We start from the raw sequence: 22,311 nt of genomic DNA on the forward strand, positions 1-22,311 counted from the left end.
TAACTGGCCCTGACTGACAGCCGGCACAATGTAGAGCCAGTGTCTGTCATAGGGTTGGGGCTGGTCCAGTCACTGCTCGGAGTATACAGAGGCCGCTATAACCGGCCCCGACTGACATCCGGCACAATGTAGAGCCAGTGTCTGTCATAGGGTTGGGGCTGGTCCAGTCACTGCTCGGAGTATACAGAGGCCGCTATAACTGGCCCTGACTGACAGCCGGCACAATGTAGAGCCAGTGTCAGTCATAGGGTTGGGGCTGGTCCAGTCACTGCTCGGAGTATACAGAGGCCGCTATAACTGGCCCTGACTGACAGCCGGCACAATGTAGAGCCAGTGTCAGTCATAGGGTTGGGGCTGGTCCAGTCACTGCTCGGAGTATACAGAGGCCGCTATAACTGGCCCTGACTGACAGCCGGCACAATGTAGAGCCAGTGTCAGTCATAGGGTTGGGGCTGGTCCAGTCACTGCTCGGAGTATACAGAGGCCGCTATAACTGGCCCTGACTGACAGCCGGCACAATGTAGAGCCAGTGTCTGTCATAGGGTTGGGGCTGGTCCAGTCACTGCTCGGAGTATACAGAGGCCGCTATAACTGGCCCCGACTGACATCCGGCACAATGTAGAGCCAGTCTCAGTCATAGGGTTGGGGCTGGTCCAGTCACTGCTCGGAGTATACAGAGGCCGCTATAACCGGCCCCGACTGACAGCCGGCACAATGTAGAGCCAGTGTCCGTCTCTTTAATCTTCTGTTTTAGCCTCAGTTTTTACATTTTACAGATGTGTGTTTTTTTGTCATTTTCAGGCTGACTGGGAACGAACCATTGACAATTCTTCCTCTGACCTCAGAAGTGGAGGGAGCTGCAGAGAAAGCCCACTACAAAATCTGTGACCGACTAAAGCTGGAGAAGAAGCAGCGAAGAATGTGTCGACGAGACCCTGGCGTGGCTGAGACCCTCATGGAGGCCATTAGTATGAGCGCCCAGGAGTGCGAGTATCAATTCCACTTTGAACGCTGGAACTGTACTTTAGAAGGACGTTATCGGGCCAGTCTCCTGAAGCAAGGTGCGGTGCTCCACATTACTGCTGGTGATCGTTACAATGTGTCATTGTCCGCAGCCTCCTGCCCCCGTGTACCAGACGATCGGTGAGCGCCGGGTGACAATCCCCGACATCGTTCTCCTGACTGATCCTGCAAATAGGATGATAAATACATGATGGATTTAAGATGAGACCTTCACGTAACGTAAGGAGAAAAACCAAGAAGTCAGAGGTCGCACTATCCATTATTAATAATAATAATAATATTTATTGTTATAGCGCCATTTATTCCATGGCGCTTTACATGTAGGGAGGGGTATACATAATAAAAACAAGTACAGTAATGTTAAACAATACAAGTCATAACTGGTACAGGAGGAGAGAGGACCCTGCCCGCGAGGGCTCACAATCTTCAAGGGATGGGTGGTAATACAGTAGGCGAGGGTGGAGCTGGTCGTGCAACGGTTTGGTCGATCGGTGGTCACTGCAGGTTATAGGCTTGTCGGAAGAGGTGGGTCTTCAGGCTCTTTTTGAAGGTTTCGATGGTAGGTGAGAGTCTGATATGTTGTGGTAGAGAGTTCCAGAGTAGGGGTGATGTGCGAGAGAAATCTTGTATGCGATTGTGGGAAGAGAAGATAAGAGGGGAGTACAGAAGGAGATCTTGTGAGGATCGGAGGTTACATGCAGGAAAGTACCGGGAGACGAGGTCACAGATGTATGGAGGAGACAGGTTGTGGATGGCTTTGTATGTCATGGTTAGGGTTTTGTACTGGAGTCTCTGGGCAATGGGGAGCCAGTGAAGGGATTGACAGAGGGGAGAAGCCGGGGAATAGCGGGGGGACAGGTGGATTAGTCGGGCAGCAGAGTTTAGAATAGATTGGAGGAGTGCGAGAGTGTTCGAGGGGAGGCCACAGAGCAGGAGGTTGCAGTAGTCAAGGCGAGAGATGATGAGGGCATGGACTAGGGTTTTTGCAGATTTTTGGTTGAGGAATGAACGTATTACTTTAATATATATATATATAGTATAGTATATACTATAGTATAGTATAATATATACTTATATTTAACTAGTGCAAGTTCCCAGGCAACATGGACCCGGCCTGTCCGGACGCCGGGGGGGCTGTGCGCTGACCCTGCGGACGCCGGGGGGGCTGCGCGCTGACCCTGCGGATGCCGGAGGGGAGGGCTGCACGCTGACCCTGCGAATGCCGGGGGGAGGGCTGCACGCTGACCCTGCGAATGCCGGGGGGCTGCGCGCTGACCCTGCGGATGCCGGGGGGAGGGGCTGCACGCTGACCCTGCGGATGCCGGGGGGAGGGGCTGCACGCTGACCCTGCGGATGCTGGGGGGAGGGGCTGCACGCTGACCCTGCGGATGCCGGGGGAGGGCTGCGCACTGACCCTGTGGATGCCGGGGGGAGGGCTGCGCGCTGACCCTGCGGATGCCGGGGGGGGGCTGCGCGCTGAGCCTGCGGATGCCGGGGGGGCTGTGAGCTGACCCTGCGGATGCCGGGGGGGCTGTGTGCTGACCCTGTGGATGCCGGGGGGGCTGCACGCTGAGCCTGCGGATGCCGGGGGAGGGCTGCGCACTGACCCTGCGGATGCCGGGGGGGCTGCGCGCTGAGCCTGCGGATGCCGGGGGGGCTGTGAGCTGACCCTGCGGATGCCGGGGGGGGGCTGTGCGCTGACCCTGTGGATGCCGGGGGGGCTGCGCGCTGAGCCTGCGGATGCCGGGGGGCTGCGCGCTGACCCTCCGGAGGCTGGAGCACGACATCTGCAGATGATAGTGTTTTGTGTTGACCTCTTGGAAGCAGTGGTGTCCGCTGTGTCTCTCTGATAACGCGCTGCACTAGATTTGCTTCTGAACTGTATGAAAGTTACCAGCAGAGATGACTCTGAAGAGTTGAGCTGAAGCTTTGGATGTGACTGGAGGACAGATGACAGTGGACGGGTCTCTTATGTAACCTATGACCAGATACTCTGTGCCGTCCGACAATCTGCAGATTCTTTGTAACTTCCTTTTCAGTGCAGATTGTGGACTGACAGCAGTGAATTAATAGGGTCCAGGCTGAAGGAACATCTGGAAGAAGCTCCACGCTGCAGGGGGCACAAAAGTGTCACCACTGATGTCCGTGCAAGAGTATGTGATGCACAGCCGCATCCATCTGCAGGGTCTGAAGTCCCATCCAGCGCTGCGCTCCTTATTCTGATATTTCATCAGAGCCCGGGCCCCCATGTGGCGAGTGTGGTCCGAGGGTCCCGTGAGGAGAGTGTGGTCCAGGGGTCCCGTGAGGAGAGTGTGGTCCAGGGGTCCCGTGTGGCGAGTGTGGTCCGGGGGTCCCGTGTGGCGAGTGTGGTCCGAGGGTCCCGTGAGGAGAGTGTGGTCCAGGGGTCCCGTGTGGCGAGTGTGGTCCGGGGGTCCCGTGTGGCGAGTGTGGTCCAGGGGTCCCGTGTGGCGAGTGTGGTCCGGGGGTCCCGTGTGGCTAGTGTGGTCCGGGGGGCGAGTGTGGTCCGGGGGTCCCGTGTGGCGAGTGTGGTCCGGGGGTCCCGTGTGGCGAGTGTGGTCCGGGGGTCCCGTGTGGCTAGTGTGGTCCGGGGGGCGAGTGTGGTCCAGGGGTCCCGTGTGGCGAGTGTGGTCCGGGGGTCCCGTGTGGCTAGTGTGGTCGGGGGGGCGAGTGTGGTCCGGGGGTCCCGTGTGGCGAGTGTGGTCCGGGGGTCCCGTGTGGCGAGTGTGGTCCGGGGGTCCCGTGTGGCGAGTGTGGTCCGGGGGTCCCGTGTGGCGAGTGTGGTCCGGAGCCCCGTGTGGCAAGTGTGGTCCGGGGGTCCTGTGTGGTGAGTGTGGTCTGGGGCCCCATGGGCATATGCTGTAAATTAAGCTTGTGGGTCAGGTGACCCACTGCTCTGCTGCTTCTGACCCTTCGCCCTCTTTATGTCAGGGGTCTCTGTGTGATGAGTCGGGGGTGGGCTGGTTTGGGGTCACCGTTACTTTAGGGTTGCACTCCCCCTGGGGTCCTGATGATGGGGTGGTCCTGAATCCTGGGGCTACTTGTCCCTTGATCTCCAGTTGATACAGTGTATCTCTTCACCGCCTGTGTATCTGCCCCCGGGGTCATGTGATCACCTACCACCAATCACCTGCTTCTGCAACTTTCTGACAGGCTCCAAGGATCAGGGACTGGGCTCAGGAGCTCTGCCTGCTGTCAGCACCTGGAAACAGGATTCAGGTCTCTTTACTGAGAACTAGTTCAATCCAGACCACATGATGGTTTGTAACAATGTATCAGAGCAGACCTTTCTCTGTGAGCAGACTACAAGGGTGGCACTAACCTCTGCTGAGCTGATGGTTTGTTACAGTGTATCAGCGCAGACCTTCCTCTGTGAGCAGACTACAAGGGTGGCACTAACCTCTGCTGAGCTGATGGTTTGTAACAATGTATCAGAGCAGACCTTTCTCTGTGAGCAGACTACAAGGGTGGCACTAACCTCTGCTGAGCTGATGGTTTGTTACAGTGTATCAGCGCAGACCTTCCTCTGTGAGCAGACTACAAGGGTGGCACTAACCTCTGCTCAGCTGATGGTTTGTAACAATGTATCAGAGCAGACCTTCCTCTGTGAGCAGACTACAAGGGTGGCACTAACCTCTGCTGAGCTGATGGTTTGTTACAGTGTATCAGCGCAGACCTTCCTCTGTGAGCAGACTACAAGGGTGGCACTAACCTCTGCTGAGCTGATGGTTTGTTACAGTGTATCAGCGCAGACCTTCCTCTGTGAGCAGACTACAAGGGTGGCACTAACCTCTGCTGAGCTGATGGTTTGTTACAGTGTATCAGCGCAGACCTTCCTCTGTGAGCAGACTACAAGGGTGGCACTAACCTCTGCTGAGCTGATGGTTTGTAACAATGTATCAGAGCAGACCTTCCTCTGTGAGCAGACTACAAGGGTGGCACTAACCTCTGCTGAGCTGATGGTTTGTTACAGTGTATCAGCGCAGACCTTCCTCTGTGAGCACAGACCACACAAGTAGCGTTAATCTCTTCTGAGCTACAACCAGGTTTGTAACAATGTATCAGTCTAAATGTTGACCTCGCAGAGGATTGTCCAGACTGGATTCGATTGTAACAAACCCTCAGATGTGTTATGTGGCAGGTATGTATGGGTTTTCAGCTGTTTGTCAGCAGTGGGGGGGTATGGTGGGCAATCTCCTGCCAGGTGGGCAGATCACACAGACGTGTCCGTCCCTGCCTCTCCTCTGTGACCCGGGATGATGAGCTCCTATGGAAACCTGCGCATGTGATACTCTGTTGGGAGAGGTTTGTGCTGGAGGTGTCTGTGTGCGGCGCCCGATGGTTGTGATGTGAATTGCAGCCTGTTGCATTTCTTTCCCCCTGTGGCCAACCTCTCCGTACAGACCCCGTCATTTCTACCCCGAGGGCACCAGTAAGTGCAGTACTGTGGCCTCGTCTCCTCGCTTCTTGTGGCCGCTGACTACAACCTACATGTCTACCTCTTACATGGGACACGAAGGGTTATTGTCGCTGCCAATGATGTGAGAAGCGCTGAAACCAGAGAGCTGTGGGTGGAGGACCCAGGAGACACCGGCGGTTAGAATGGCCGTATTCACATAGGCTTTATGAGCTGGTGAATTAATATCTTGTGCAGCCATGTGGCTCGCTGCGGAGACGGCTCGTGTCAGATGAGCCTGGCCGGGCTCCCGGGGCGGGAGATGGAGGGGTGAAATCCGATAAAGGGGGGCTCTGCCTGTAGGAACCGACGTTCCACTACGAGTGTTCAAGAGCTCTGCTTGCTGCCAGTGAATGTAGCATTGTGTGTGAGCCCTGCGCTGATACATTGTAGCAAAGATATCTCAGACTGGATACAACTGTAACAAAGCCTCAGCTGTGGGCAGTATTTAATCAGGACCTTGTTTCCACCCACTGCACACAGGACCCGACAAGCACGATCGCGGTGACCATCTCCTTCTTTTCCTCTTCTAGGGTTCAAGGAGACTGCCTTCCTCTTCGCCATTTCCTCTGCTGGACTCACCCACGCCATGGCGAAGGCGTGCAGTGCGGGCCGGATGGAGCGCTGCACGTGTGACGAGGCCCCGGACCTGGAGAACAGGGAGGCCTGGCAGTGGGGCGGCTGCGGAGACAACCTGAAATACAGCAACAAGTTTGTCAAGGAATTTCTGGGCAAAAAATCCGACAGAGATCTGCGGGCGCGAATGGACTTACATAACACCAACGTAGGGATGAAGGTGAGGAGGCCGGGGGCGGGAAGACATGGAGGCCGCCGGATGGTCTGTTCTTGAGAGACCCCAACATATGTAGAGGGGTGTCACCTGTACAACATTAAGGATGCTGAGATAAGGCGACTCATGAGGGCAGCAAGCTACGCGGCCAACCTGCGGGGAGGCTACGGAGCCAAACAGGGACTGCCTCATAGTTCTGGATAGGGGTACAGATGGCTATCATCGAATCCTAGAATGGAAGGGACCTCCAGGGTCTTCTGGTCCAACCACCTGCTCAATGCAGGACTCACTAAATCATCCGAGACAGATGTCTGTCCAGCCTCTGTTTGAAGACTTCCATTGCAGGAGAACTCACCACCTCTCATGGCAGCCTGTTCCACTCATTGCTCACTCCAACTGTCAAAAGCTTTAGATATTAGAATAATTTGTATCTTCTCCCTTTCAGTTTCATCCCATTGCTTCTCATGTTTCCTTGTGCAAATGAGAATAATGATGATCCTTCTACAATGTGACAGCCCTTCACATATTTGTAGACAGCTATTAAGTCTCCTCTTAAATAACCGAAGAGAAAAATGGACATTCGAGCATAATGGAAAATGTTAAATATATTCAAGTTATTTGCAAATTTTCTTTTAATTGAATATTTTACATTTTTGGACCTTGACTAGACACTCCTATCGACTTGTATACCAACCCCCCCCCCCCCCGGACGTGGCACTAAGGTGTCGCCACCTCTTTAATTTTTACTTGGTATGTTTTATCTTTCATCTCTTGATGTCTGCATTGCTTATTTTTATATGTGCAAATAAACTTGAATATATTTTACATTTTCTGTTATTGCTCAAATTTTTTTCTTCGGTTATTTATGCTATATTTTATGGATGAGCTCTCTTTCAACTGGCCTTCTTTTGGGATTATAAGTCTCCTCTTGGCCGCCTTCTTTTTTACGAGCTAAACATTCCCAGATCTTTTAACCATTCCTCATAGGACATACTTTGCAGTCCACTCACCATCCTGGTTGCTCTTCTCTGAACTTGCTCCAGTTTTTCAATGTCTTTTTTAAAATGTGGCACCCAGAATTTGACACCGTATTCCAGATGAGATCTGACCAAAGTGGAGTAGAGGGTAATAATGACTTCACGTGATCTAGACTGTATGCATCTGTTAATACATCCTAGAACGGTGTTTGCCTTTCTTGCTGCTGCATCACACTGTTGACTCATGTACAGTCTGTTATCTATTAGTATACCCAAGTCCTTTTCACATGTGCTGTTGCTTAGTTCTTTTCCTCCCGTTCTGTAGATGTAATTTTCATTTTCCTTGCCTAGATACATTTATTTTGCAAATTATGGTGGAAAATAAGTATTTGGTCACCTTAAAAAAGTGCAAGATTTCTAGCTCTCACAGACCTGTAACTTCTTCTTTAAGAGGCTCCTCTGTCCTCCACTCATTACCTGTAGTAATGGCACCTGTTTGAACTTGTTATCAGTATAAAAGACACCTGTCCACAGCCTCAAATAGTCTGACTCCAAACTCCACTATGGTGAAGACCAAAGAGCTGTCTAAAGACACCAGAAATAAAATTGGAGCCCTGCATCAGGCTGGGAAGACTGAATCTGCAATGGGCAAGCAGCTTGGTGTGATGAAATCAACTGTGGGAGATAATCTCCATTGATCTGGGGCTCCACGAAAGAACTCACCCTGTGGAGTAAAAATGATCACAAAAACGGTGCGCAAAAATCCGAGAACCGCACGGGGGGACCTAGTGAATGACCTGCATAGAGCTGGTACTACCGTAACAAAGCCTACCATCAGTAACACAGTACGCCACCAGGGACTCAGATCCTGCAGTGCCAGACGTGTCTCCCTGCTTAAGCTAGTAGATGTCCGGCCCCGTCTGAAGTTTGCTAGAGAGCATTTGGATTATCCAGAAGAGTATTGGGAGAATGTCATACGGTCTGATGAAACCAAAGTGGAACTGTTTGGTAGAAACAAAACTCGTCATGATTGGAGGAGACAGAATGCTCAGTTGCATCCAAAGAACACCATACCTACTGTGAAGCATGGGGTGGCAACATAATGCTTTGGGGCTGTTTCTCTGCAAAGGGAACAGGACGACTGATCTGTGTAGATGAAAGAATGAATGTGGCCATATATCGTGAGCTTTTGAGTGCAAACCTCCTTCCATCAGCAAGGGCATTGAAGATGAAACTTAGATGGGTCTTTCAGCATGATAAAGATCCCAGGCAAACTGTCAGGGCAAAGAAGGAGTGGCTTTATAAGAAGTATATGAAGGTCCTGGAGTGGCCTAGCCAGTCTCCAGATCTCATCCCCATAGAAAAACTTTGACGGGATTTGAAGGTCTGTGTTGCCCAGCGACAGGCCCAAAGCATCACTGCTCTAGAGGAGATCTGCATGGAGGAAGGGGCCAACATACCACCAACAGTGTGTGCCGACCTTGTGAAGACTTACAGAAAACGTTTGACCACTGTCATTGCCAACAAAGAATATATAACAAAATATTGAGATGAACTTTTGTTAATGACCAAATACTTATTTTCCACCATAATTTGAAAAATAAATCTTGCCAGATCAGACAAGGTGATTATCTGGATTTATTTTCTCATTTTGACTCTCATAGTTGTGGTCTACCGATGATGTCAGTTACAGGCCTCTCTCATCTTTTTAAGTGGGAGAACTTGCACAATTGGTGGCTGACTAAATACTTTTTTTTTCCCCACTGTATCTCGACTTCAGCAAAGCATTTCATAAAGAATCTGTATTAACTATATCTGCCACATTTCCCTGATCCACCTAGTCAGTGATTCATCACAGAAGGAAATTAGATTAGTCTGGCATGACTTGTTTGCTACAAACCCATGTTGGCTCTGGTTAATTACAGTATTCTTATCCAAGTACTTACATATATGCTGTGTAATAATTTGTTCAAAGATCTTTCCTGGTATAGAAGTAAGGGACCCGTCACATATATAACGACTCACCAGCGATCCCGACAACGATATCAACGTGTCAGGATCGCTGGTGAGTCGCTACATGATTGCTGGTGAGCTGTCAAACAGACAGCTTCACCAGCAATCAGCACCAGCGTCGCTGAGCGCGCGGTGTCGCTGTGTTCATTAGTTACCAGCACGCTGATGCAGGGAGCTGGTAACTAAGGTACACATCGAGTTTCTAAGTGACGCACGTCCCTTAGATACCCGATGTGTACGTTAGTTACCAGCTGATCGCTGGTCTCCCGCCTGTCACACGCAGCGATGCGTGCTGGCCAGCGGGAGACCAGCGATCAAAGAGCGATGAGCGATACCGGCAGGGGGGCCGGTCGCTGATCACTGTCACACACAGCGATCTCGCTGGTGAGATCGCTGTTGTGTCACAAAACTTGTGACTCAGCAGCGATCTCGCTAGCGAGATCGCTATGTGTGACGGGGCCCTAAGGCTCACTGGCCTGTAATTTCCTGGCTTCGTCTTCTTTCCTTTTTTGAAGATAGTGACAACATTTGCCCTTCTCCAATCTTCTGGTACTTCTCCTGTTCTCCAGGATTTTTCAAATATTCTGTCTAGTGGTTCTGCAGTTTACTTTGCTAGTGCCTCACCTGTCCATGTGAGGCCTCAGAGTGGTTTCATAGCTCATTCTTATACTAGTCCACACAGTAGGTTGTCTTCATAGTTGTCCATTCTAGTTTTCGTACTAGTCTTCATAGTTTTCTTTATAGTAGTCCTCATAGCTGTCCTCATAATTTTCCTTACTAGCCCTCATAGTAGTCCTCATAACTTATGTTCATAATAGTCCTCGTAGTAGTCCTCATACTTTTCCATACTGGTCCTAGACAGGCATTTCTCACTCTGATGCTCCCTCCGGTGGATGTAACCTCTGAAGTGCTGGACAAGTGTTCATGACTAGATGTTTAAGGGTATAAGCACACTTTGCGGATTCTGCTGCGGATCCACAGCGGATCTGGCCCTGCGGATCCGCAGCAGATTCTCCTGCTGTGTACAGTACCATTCTAATCAATGTAAAACAAAAAACTCTGTGCACATACTGCAGATTTTTCTGCGCAGATTTGAATCCGCAGCATGTCAATTCTTTGTGCGGAATCCGCAGCGTTTTTACACCTGCTCCATTATAGAAATCCGCAGGTGTAAAACCGCAGGGGAAATCCGCACAAAATCTGCACTAACTCCGCAGGTCATTTTACCTGCGGATTTAGCAAAATCCCTGAGGAAAAATCTGCGGCAGAATCCGCAATGTGTGCACACACCCTTACAGTTCAATGAGGAAGCAGTCAAGTAGAACCTTTTTACTTAAGGATAACTCGGGGGTGGGGGGGATTATGCACAGTAGATTGCGGGACTATGTACAGTAGAGCGCGCATATATGTTAAGGAGAGAGCGGGAATATGTACAGTAGATGGGGGGATTAAGTATGGGTGAGGGCGGGCACATATCTTATCCATTCACAATACAAAGCATTTTTCACATACAATATCCCTCCCTCCTCTTCTGTCTCCTGTCCTCTATCTTCCCTCATCTGTCACTGGTTCACGACTACCGTCCATTAGGCAGAAGTCCTATTCTCCTCCCGCGGTTCCGCGTCTTCTCACTCCTCCATTAAGGCCGGTACTTCTCTTCTCTGTCCCTGACACTCTGGAGCTCCCGCCCGGGGCACTTCTCTCTGTTTGTCTCACAAACTTTGTCCCATCGAGGCCCATCACCTTGCTTTGTTCAAATCTCTGGGCCGCACTACAAACCATCCTGTCCCAGGACCCGTCTCTGATCAATTGCACTTCTTCCTTTCTCTCCTGACTCTGTCTCCTCTCTCATTAGGGACACCCATATCATGCGGCACTGCTCACTGTCCAGACCTTAGGTCTTTTCTCTACATTCACTGGGCCCTTTCTGACAGGATACTATATCTGTCCCCAGGGCCAGTGTTAGGGCAAAGCAAGCTAGGCAGCTGCCTAGGGCCCCCACTCCCTTGGGGGTCCCCAGCGTCTACAGCTGAAGCTCCACTGATAATCCGTGAATCTTCCGATTATAGAGACTGGTTGAGGACCTGCCAAGTGACCATGGTGTCACCACAGGCCATTTACTCATTGGCCAGTGCGCCTGTCCTCCTTCACAGTCTCTGAGGGGAAGGGAGAGCTGAGACCTGGCACCTACCAAACCTGAGCTGTGGGATAAGTAGTGCAGCACCCGTTGTGTGTGCAGCTCCTGGTGATGATGGCTCCTGTCCTGCTGTCAGCTCCTCCTGCTCTTGTGGGCAGTCACAGCAGAGGGTAGGGAGGTGTCTGCTGGGAGCAGGAGCAGCTGCAGCTCATAGTGTGGAACATCTCATTGCCTCCAGTATAAGGCGGCGCGTGCATCTGAGGGGTGTGCAGCGCATGCTGTCTGTGAGTTATGTGTATGTGTTTATATGAATCACATGAGCATTTGTTGTTCAGCATGTGTGTGCGAGTGTATAATATATAATAGTAGCTGAAGAGCCCGGCGCTGCCCGGGCATAGCAACTAACTACGGTTAGTTATAACAAAATATAATGATTATATGTATATATAAAGCTGAGTGTATAGCACCGCCCACTCCGCATAGCCACATTCACTATAATATCCCACATCATCCTGTCAGCCAGAGCCACCGGACTACTACCCCTAATATCCCACATCATCCCGTCAGCCAGAGCCACCGGACTACTACCACTAATATCCCACATCATCCCATCAGCCAGAGCCACCGGACTACTACCCCTAATATCCCACATCATCCCGTCAGCCAGAGCCACCGGTCTACTACCCCTAATATCCCACATCATCCTGTCAGCCAGAGCCACCGGACTACTACCCCTAATATCCCACATCATCCCATCAGCCAGAGCCACCGGACTACTACCCCTAATATCCCACATCATCCCATCAGCCAGAGCCACCGGACTACTACCCCTAATATCCCACATCATCCCACCAGCCAGAGCCACCGAACTACTACCCCTAATATCCCACATCATCCCGTCAGCCAGAGCCACCGGACTATTACCACTAATATCCCACATCATCCCATCAGCCAGAGCTACCGGACTACTACCCCTAATATCCCACATCATCCCATCAGCCAGAGCCACCGGACTACTACCCCTAATATCCCACATCATCCCACCAGCCAGAGCCACCGGACTACTACCACTAATATCCCACATCATCCCATCAGCCAGAGCCACCGGACTACTACCCCTAATATCCCACATCATCCCACCAGCCAGAGCCACCGGACTACTACCCCTAATATCCCACATCATCCCATCAGCCAGAGCCACCGGACTACTACCCCTAATATCCCACATCATCCCACCAGCCAGAGCCACCGGACTACTACCCCTAATATCCCACATCATCCCATCAGCCAGAGCCACCGGACTACTACCCCTAATATCCCACATCATCCCATCAGCCAGAGCCACCGGACTACTACCCCTAATATCCCACATCATCCCGTCAGCCAGAGCCACCGGACTACTACCCCTAATATCCCACATCATCCCGTCAGCCAGAGCCACCGGACTACTACCCCTAATATCCCACATCATCCCGTCAGCCAGAGCCACCGGACTACTACCCCTAATATCCCACATCATCCCATCAGCCAGAGCCACCGGACTACTACCCCTAATATCCCACATCATCCCACCAGCCAGAGCCACCGGACTACTACCCCTAATATCCCACATCATCCCACCAGCCAGAGCCACCGGACTACTACCCCTAATATCCCACATCATCCCATCAGCCAGAGCCACTGGACTACTACCCCTAATATCCCACATCATCCCGTCAGCCAGAGCTACCGGACTACTACCACTAATATCCCACATCATCCCATCAGCCAGAGCCACCGGACTACTACCCCTAATATCCCACATCATCCCGTCAGTCAGAGCCACCGGACTACTACCCCTAATATCCCACATCATCCCGTCAGCCAGAGCCACCGGACTACTACCCCTAATATCCCACATCATCCCGTCAGTCAGAGCCACCGGACTACTACCCCTAATATCCCACATCATCCCGTCAGCCAGAGCCACCGGACTACTACCACTAATATCCCACATCATCCCATCAGCCAGAGCCACCGGACTACTACCCCTAATATCCCACATCATCCCGTCAGCCAGAGCCACCGGACTACTACCACTAATATCCCACATCATCCCGTCAGTCAGAGCCACCGGACTACTACCCCTAATATCCCACATCATCCCATCAGCCAGAGCCACCGGACTACTACCACTAATATCCCACATCATCCCATCCGCCAGAGCCACCGGACTACTACCCCTAATATCCACCATCATCCCATCCGCCAGAGCCACCGGACTACTACCACTAATATCCCACATCATCCCATCAGCCAGAGCCACCGGACTACTATCACTAATATCCCACATCATCCCATCAGCCAGAGCCACCGGACTACTACCCCTAATATCCCACATCATTCCGTCAGCCAGAGCCACCGGACTACTACCACTAATATCCCACATCATCCCGTCAGCCAGAGCCACCGGACTACTACCCCTAATATCCCACATCATCCCGTCAGCCAGAGCCACCGGACTACTACCCCTAATATCCCACATCATCCCGTCAGCCAGAGCTACCGGACTACTACCCCTAATATCCCACATCATCCCGTCAGCCAGAGCTACCGGACTACTACCACTAATATCCCACATCATCCCGTCAGTCAGAGCCACCGGACCACTACCCCTAATATCACACATCATCCCGTCAGCCAGAGCCACCGGACTACTACCCCTAATATCCCACATCATCCCGTCAGTCAGAGCCACCGGACTACTACCCCTAATATCCCACATCATCCCGTCAGCCAGAGCCACCGGACTACTACCACTAATATCCCACATCATCCCGTCAGCCAGAGCCACCGGACTACTACCCCTAATATCCCACATCATCCCACCAGCCAGAGCCACCGGACTACTACCACTAATATCCCACATCATCCCATCAGCCAGAGCTACCGGACTACTACCCCTAATATCACACATCATCCCTTCAGCCAGAGCCACCGGACTACTACCCCTAATATCCCACATCATCCCACCAGCCAGAGCCACCGGACTACTACCCCTAATATCCCACATCATCCCACCAGCCAGAGCCACCGGACTACTACCACTAATATCCCACATCATCCCGTCAGCCAGAGCCACCGGACTACTACCCCTAATATCCCACATCATCCCGTCAGCCAGAGCTACCGGACTACTACCCCTAATATCCCACATCATCCCACCAGCCAGAGCTACCGGACTACTACCCCTAATATCCCACATCATCCCATCAGCCAGAGCCACCGGACTACTACCCCTAATATCCCACATCATCCCGTCAGCCAGAGCCACCGGACTACTACCCCTAATATCCCACATCATCCCGTCAGCCAGAGCCACCGGACTACTACCCCTAATATCCCACATCATCCCACCAGCCAGAGCCACCGGACTACTACCACTAATATCCCACATCATCCCGTCAGTCAGAGCCACCGGACTACTACCCCTAATATCACACATCATCCCGTCAGCCAGAGCCACCGGACTACTACCCCTAATATCCCACATCATCCCGTCAGTCAGAGCCACCGGACTACTACCCCTAATATCCCACATCATCCCGTCAGCCAGAGCCACCGGACTACTACCACTAATATCCCACATCATCCCATCAGCCAGAGCCACCGGACTACTACCCCTAATATCCCACATCATCCCGTCAGCCAGAGCCACCGGACTACTACCCCTAATATCCCACATCATTCCGTCAGCCAGAGCCACCGGACTACTACCACTAATATCCCACATCATTCCGTCAGCCAGAGCCACCGGACTACTACCACTAATATCCCACATCATCCCATCAGCCAGAGCCACCGGACTACTACCCCTAATATCCCACATCATTCCGTCAGCCAGAGCCACCGGACTACTACCACTAATATCCCACATCATTCCGTCAGCCAGAGCCACCGGACTACTACCACTAATATCCCACATCATCCCATCAGCCAGAGCCACCGGACTACTACCCCTAATATCTCACATCATCCCGTCAGCTAGAGCCGCCGGACTACTACCCCTAATATCCCACATCGTCCCGTCAGCCAGAGCCACCAGACTACTACAACTAATATCCCACATCGTCCCGTCAGCCAGAGCCACCGGACTACTACCCCTAATATCCCACATCATCCCGTCAGCCAGAGCCACCGGACTACTACCCCTAATATCTCACATCATCCCGTCAGCTAGAGCCGCCGGACTACTACCCCTAATATCTCACATCATCCCGTCAGCCAGAGCCGCCGGACTACTACCCCTAATATCTCACATCATCCCGTCAGCTAGAGCCGCCGGACTACTACCCCTAATATCTCACATCATCCCGTCAGCTAGAGCCGCCGGACTACTACCCCTAATATCTCACATCATCCCGTCAGCCAGAGCCACCGGACTACTACCCCTAATATCCCGCATCATCCCGTCAGCCAGAACCACCGGACTACTACCCCTAATATCCCACATCATCCCGTCAGCCAGAGCCGCCGGACTACTACCCCTAATATCTCACATCATCCCGTCAGCCAGAGCCGCCGGACTACTACCCCTAATATCTCACATCATCCCGTCAGCTAGAGCCGCCGGACTACTACCCCTAATATCTCACATCATCCCGTCAGCCAGAACCACCGGACTACTACCCCTAATATCTCACATCATCCCGTCAGCTAGAGCCGCCGGACTACTACCCCTAATATGCCACATCATCCCATCAGCCAGAGCCTCCGGACTACTACCCCTAATATGCCACATCATCCCATCAGCCAGAGCCGCCGGACTACTACCCCTAATATCCCACATCATCCCATCAGCCAGAGCCTCCGGACTACTACTCCTAATATCCCACATCATCCCATCAGCCAGAGCCTCCGGACTACTACCCCTAATATCTCACATCATCCCGTCAGCTAGAGCCGCCGGACTACTACCCCTAATATGCCACATCATCCCATCAGCCAGAGCCTCCGGACTACTACCCCTAATATCCCACATCATCCCGTCAGCCAGAGCCACCGGACTATTACCCCTAATATCTCACATCATCCCGTCAGCCAGAGCCGCCGGACTACTACCCCTAATATCCCACATCATCTCGTCAGCCAGAGCCACCGGACTACTACCCCTAATATCCCACATCATCCCGTCAGCCAGAGCCGCCGGACTACTACCCCTAATATCCCACATCATCCCGTCAGCCAGAGCCACCGGACTACTACCCCTAATATCCTACATCATCCCATCAGCCAGAGCCACCGGACAACTACCCCTAATATCCCACATCATCCCATCAGCCTGGGGTCAGAACCAGAGCGCTGAGTGGAATGGTCCTAACTTCCATGCCAGGGATCCCTTTAAGAGAGGCATGGGGTCAAAACCAAAGAGCTGGATGGATTTGCCCTGACTTCCGTACCAGAGATCCCTTTAAGAGGGAAGATGTGGCCATGGGATGGAGGAAGTGTGATGGGGATATAGGCAGGGAGGGGGGATTCATTTCTGTCATGTGATCTCTGCTCCTTTCTGGGAGCAGACAATGGCTGAGAGCTTATGTTCCCGGGGATGCTAGATTTCTCCCACCGTGTCAGTGTCTGCTCAGGTGTTGTCAAGTGGGAAAATTTGCTCATAGCAACCAATCACAGCTCAGCTTCTTCTGAACAGCTCTGGTGAAATGAAAGATGCGTCGTGATTGGTTGGTGATACACACACACACACACACACACACACACACACACACATACATACATACATACATACATACATACATACATACATAAATACATTCAGTTTTATATCTACTATATAATCGTCTTAAGTCTGTCTGTCTGTAACGGAAATCCCGCATCGCTGATTGGTCGCGCCCGGGAGGGCGCGACCAATCAGCGACGCGGGATTTCCGTTACAGACAGACAGACAGATTTAGACGATTATATAGCAGACTAGATGGAGGCCCGATGCTATCGCATCGGGAGGTCACAGAGATATACTCACCTTCCGACAGCCCCCGATCTCCTCTCCACGCTTCCGACATCTTCCGGTCCCAGTAATGCTTTGCGCGAAAGACTGCAGCTGATGTCTCGCTCTCGCGAGAGTGACGTCATCTCCGGTCCTTCGCGCTAAGCGTTACTGGGACCGGAAGATGTCGGAAGCGTGGAGAGGAGATCGGGGGGCTGTCTGAAGGTGAGTATATCTTTGTGCCCTCCCGATGTGATAGCATTGGGCCTCCATCTATTATAGAGATATATATATAGACTCGAGTTCATATATAAACATGTTGGCAATCGTCCAGCGAACAAGCAAAATGCTGCTCATTCATCAGGTGATTGGATTGTTTATGGCAGAACATAAATCATTGTTCTTGGCAGCACATCGCCGGTGTAAACTGCAGATATGCTGTTGATCAGAGCTGTGGAGTCGGTAAGCCAAACCTCCAACTCAGACTCCGCAGCACGGTCACTACTGAGCATGTACATAAAGTGCAGCACAGATTCATGTCCACTGTAAGCACAGATCCGTATAACAGGAACAGAAGAGACATTTCTTGGACATTTCATAACTTTCCCAAAATACTATAAAAAAATTACATCACATCCTGCACCAAATGTATTATATGTGTGTGTATGAGAGAGAGAGAGAGAGATGGGTGAACCCGAACTGTAAAGTTTTGGCGTTCGTACCAAACACCTACTGTTCTGTCACAGACACCGAACACTGACTTCACCGGGAGGTCCGTGTTACTGTCCAGGCTGAGAACCACTGGTGACTGAGCTGCTGCAAGTGCAGCGTCAGTGACCGGTGGTGACTTCATAGAGGTTACCTTTGGTCACTGACGCTGTGCTCGCAGCAGTTCAGTCACCAGTGGTTCTCGGCCTGGATGGTCTCATCTTGACACCGTCCAGGTTGAAAACTATTCATCCTCCCAGAAATGGATTACGTCGTGGGAGAGAATGACGGACAGGTGCCGGACATTAACATCACAAAACCATATTATACCTTATCCCATATAGGGAAGGAAACAAGGTTCAAAAGAGTTTTCTTGAAAACATAACATATATTTTATTATTCACAAATACAATACATTAAAATTTAGAGCACTACATACCAAACAGGCACTAATAAATATAGGGGATTTAATCACAGATATTAAACATCACACCACATAAAGAAGGCCAACCGCAATTATATACAAAAATTATAAAAAAATATAATAAATTTCATCCCAGAACTATTTACTTCCCTTAGCTCTCATATTGAGTAATGCAATCAGGGAAATATACTAAAGTGCCAGGATAAATTAAACAATAAATTTATTCATAAAGTGCAAAATGTGCCTATTATATGTGAGTGTATATGTGTGTGTGTGTATGTGTATATATATATATATATATATATATATATATATATTATATAATTATGTGTATATTAAGCCTATAATCACAATCAATGCCTGCATAATAAAGTATTATTAAAGTGCCAACAAATCAAATAGAATACACTATTGGAAAAGAAGCGCAATAGGGTCTTATCTGATGATAATGGTATAAAGATATAGAAAATCCACTCACCCACTAAAGGAGAGATCAGGCATATGGAAATCGTCAGCAAATGGTCAGACAAGTGACCGCCAGTATATCGCTTCCTATGGAACTTGTTTTTTGGACTTTCATGCGCTGCTTGACATAATACACAATCCAGTTATATTAAAAGATCAATCATTTATTCCCATTTAATCCCAACGCATTTCGAAGTGGAAAACACTTCTTCAGGGGATGACAAATATTATATAGGAAGCAACAAATCAAATAGCTAATAGGTTTGAACCCAACCCATAAGGTGCAAAAAATATCTATCATGCTAGCTACAGGGCAAGTGGGAAGAGCCAGGAAAAGCACCACAATTGGTTCATCTAATAGATGTGCCTTTTCTGGCCAGCTACGGGCTGCTATTTTTAGGCCGTGGGGGGACACCAATGTCTGCCCTTTACCAGCCTGAAAATAGCAGCCCCCAACTGTCTGCTTTAGCAAGGCTGGTTATCAAAAGTAGGGGGGATCCCACGCTGTTTTTTTAAAACTTTTATTTAAATAATTTAAAAAAACCACATGGGGACCCCTCTATTCTTGATAACCAGCCTTGCTGAAGCTGACAGCTGAGGGTTGCTGCCCTCAGCTGTCAGTTTTGTCTGGCTGGATATCAAATATACATGTTTTTTTTTTTTAAATTATTTATTTACAGCCCATGAGCGGCTGATGAATGCCCCCATCCGACGCTCCTGCTCTCACTGTTATTAGTGGCAGCGGGTGTTCGGATGGTGGGAGCTGTGTCTCATCAGCTGACACCAGTGGTCGGAGGTAAGCTTTATACCTCCGATCACAGCTGAGTGCTCCCGCTGTCTTTTGACAGTGTGGGAACCGCGCCTCGCTGACCGGTGGGGATGATTTCACCGCCAATCTGAAGCGGTGTTTGCTGCGCTGTCACGCACATGACAGCTTGGCAAACACTGGATGTTCAGGCCCCCCATTCAAGTGAATGGGGTCTGGTTTCGGATCCTGTTCTGGTACCTGAAACTGAACTTTGTCCGAATCTACTGGATCCGAACATCCCGGTGTCCGCCCATCTCTAATTATATACTGTATTTAAGGAGTCAGTCTGTCCATTTCATACCGACTCCACCGAACTAAACATGGACTCCGACTCGACAGCCCTGCTGCTGACATGATACTGTATGGGGATAGACTCAGCTACTAGTGTTCTGTCCTCATCATCATAGGCAGCACGGTGGCTCAGTGGTTAGCGCTGCAGCCTTGCAGCGCTGGGGTCCTGGGTTCGAATCCCACCAAGGACAACATCTGCAAGGAGTTTGTATGTTCTCCCCGTGTTTGCGTGGGTTTCCTCCGGGCACTCCGGTTTCCTCCCACACTCCAAAGACATACTGATAGGGAATTTAGATTGTGAGCCCCATCGGGGACAGTGATGAAAATGTGTGCAAACTGTAAAGCGCTGCGGAATATGTTAGCGCTATATAAAAAAAAAAAAAATCATTAGCCGGAGGAAAGCGGTCGACAAACAAGAGCCAAACGCCTTCAATATTGTCGATCACACTCATTGAACGGCGTAAACTCTGCGCATGTGAATACATCCAGCAAGGTGTCATGGTGCAATATATGAGCATTGGGGGCCTCATTTTAATTTTTTGGCTAGGGCCCGACTTTGTCTAAAACCGGCCCTGTCTGTCCCTTCACCTTAACCGTCCCATTCTGGACTAGTCCCATCCGTTAACTCTTACTGTCCCAGTCAGCTACCTGTTGCTGGGCAGAATACAACACCACAGCACCTATCCCAGCTCACATTACACATCAACAATACACATATTATTCATCCTTACACCTCCACCATGGAACTGTGGGGTCCGTTACTTTGATCAGTCCCTGGTTTTGTTAGGCCTGTTGGGGTTGTCTCACAAAGGGTACGACGCCTGACAAATGTGTCATCTGCCCAGTTATGGAGGTTTGGACACATAACACAGATTCTGAAGTCATCGCCCGCGCCTTCAGCCCCATTGTGTCTGGATAAGTGTTCTCAGCCTGACCCCAATCACTAATGAAAAGGGGGGGCGTCTCCGGCAAAAGCTTGTGCAATTAAAGTGAGAGCCTCTTCAGTCGCTTCTTTATGGAGATGTCCGCCGTGAATGGACCGCTTATTGAAAACACAATTTCCTCTCTATTACCAAATAGAGCTCAAGATCCTCAGCTGCAAATCCTGAGAGAGAAAAAGTCCGGCTCTGGCAAGCAGACGAAAACGACTCCCCTCCCCCACCCCTCTCCACAAGAGCTCACCCCCATCTCCAAAACTTACATGCTTTGTGTTATTCTAACACAATCGAATAATTCTAAGAAACTCCCGGATCCGATCCAGGAGAGGAAGCCAGAGGGAAAACCAATATATACTAGACCCACATGACATGAAGACTGCCAGGAGGAGTAATAACACTGAACATCCCCTGTAATATGTCCCCCATGTGTCCAAGAATGTAACTGCTATAATACTGCCCCCTATGGACAAGAATATAACTACTATAATACTGCCCCTATGTACAAGAATATAACTACTATAATACTGCCGCTATGTACAAGAATATAACTACTATAATACTGCCCCAATGTACAGGAAATATAACTACTATTATACTGCCCCTATGTACAAGAATATAACTACTATAATACTGCCCCTATATACAAGAATATAACTACTATAATACTGCCCCTATGTACAAGAATATAACTACTATAATACTGCCCCTATGTACAAGAATATAACTACTATAATACTGCCCCCTATGTACAAGAATATAACTACTATAATACTGCTCCTATGTACAAGAATATAACTACAATAATACTGCCTCTACGTATAAGAATATAACTACTATAATACTGCCCCTCTGTACAAGAATATAACTACTATAATACTGCCCCCTATGTACAAGAATATAACTACTATAATACTGCTCCTATGTACAAGAATATAACTACAATAATACTGCTCCTATGTACAAGAATATAACTACTATAATACTGCTCCTATGTACAAGAAGATAACTACTATAATACTGCTCCTATGTACAAGAGTATAACTACTATAATACTGCCCCCTATGTACAAGAATATAACTACAATAATACTGCTCCTATATACAAGAAGATAACTACTATAATACTGCTCCTATGTATAAGAATATAACTACTATAATACTGCCCCCTATGTACAAGAATATAACTACTATAATACTGCCCCCTATGTACAAGAATATAACTACTATAATGCTGCCCCCTATGTACAAGAATATAACTACTATAATACTGCTCCTATGTACAAGAAT

General features: G+C 49.9%; 1 protein-coding gene across 2 annotated transcripts in view; it reads left to right on the forward strand.

Annotated features, from left to right (window-relative positions):
* WNT9A (Wnt family member 9A) overlaps nucleotides 1-22,311 on the forward strand; it is a 142,907-nt gene that overhangs the window by 97,919 nt on the left and 22,677 nt on the right. For both annotated transcript variants that reach the window (XM_073561029.1, XM_073561030.1), the window contains 2 exons: nucleotides 802-1,061; nucleotides 6,031-6,293. In XM_073561029.1, the coding sequence (XP_073417130.1) occupies nucleotides 802-1,061; nucleotides 6,031-6,293 (523 nt within the window). The remainder of the gene's footprint in view (nucleotides 1-801; nucleotides 1,062-6,030; nucleotides 6,294-22,311) is intronic.

Source organism: Dendrobates tinctorius, unplaced genomic scaffold, assembly GCF_039654945.1.
Source record: "Dendrobates tinctorius isolate UK_male_01 unplaced genomic scaffold, ASM3965494v1 ptg000311l, whole genome shotgun sequence".
Classification (NCBI taxonomy): Eukaryota; Metazoa; Chordata; class Amphibia; order Anura; family Dendrobatidae; genus Dendrobates; species Dendrobates tinctorius.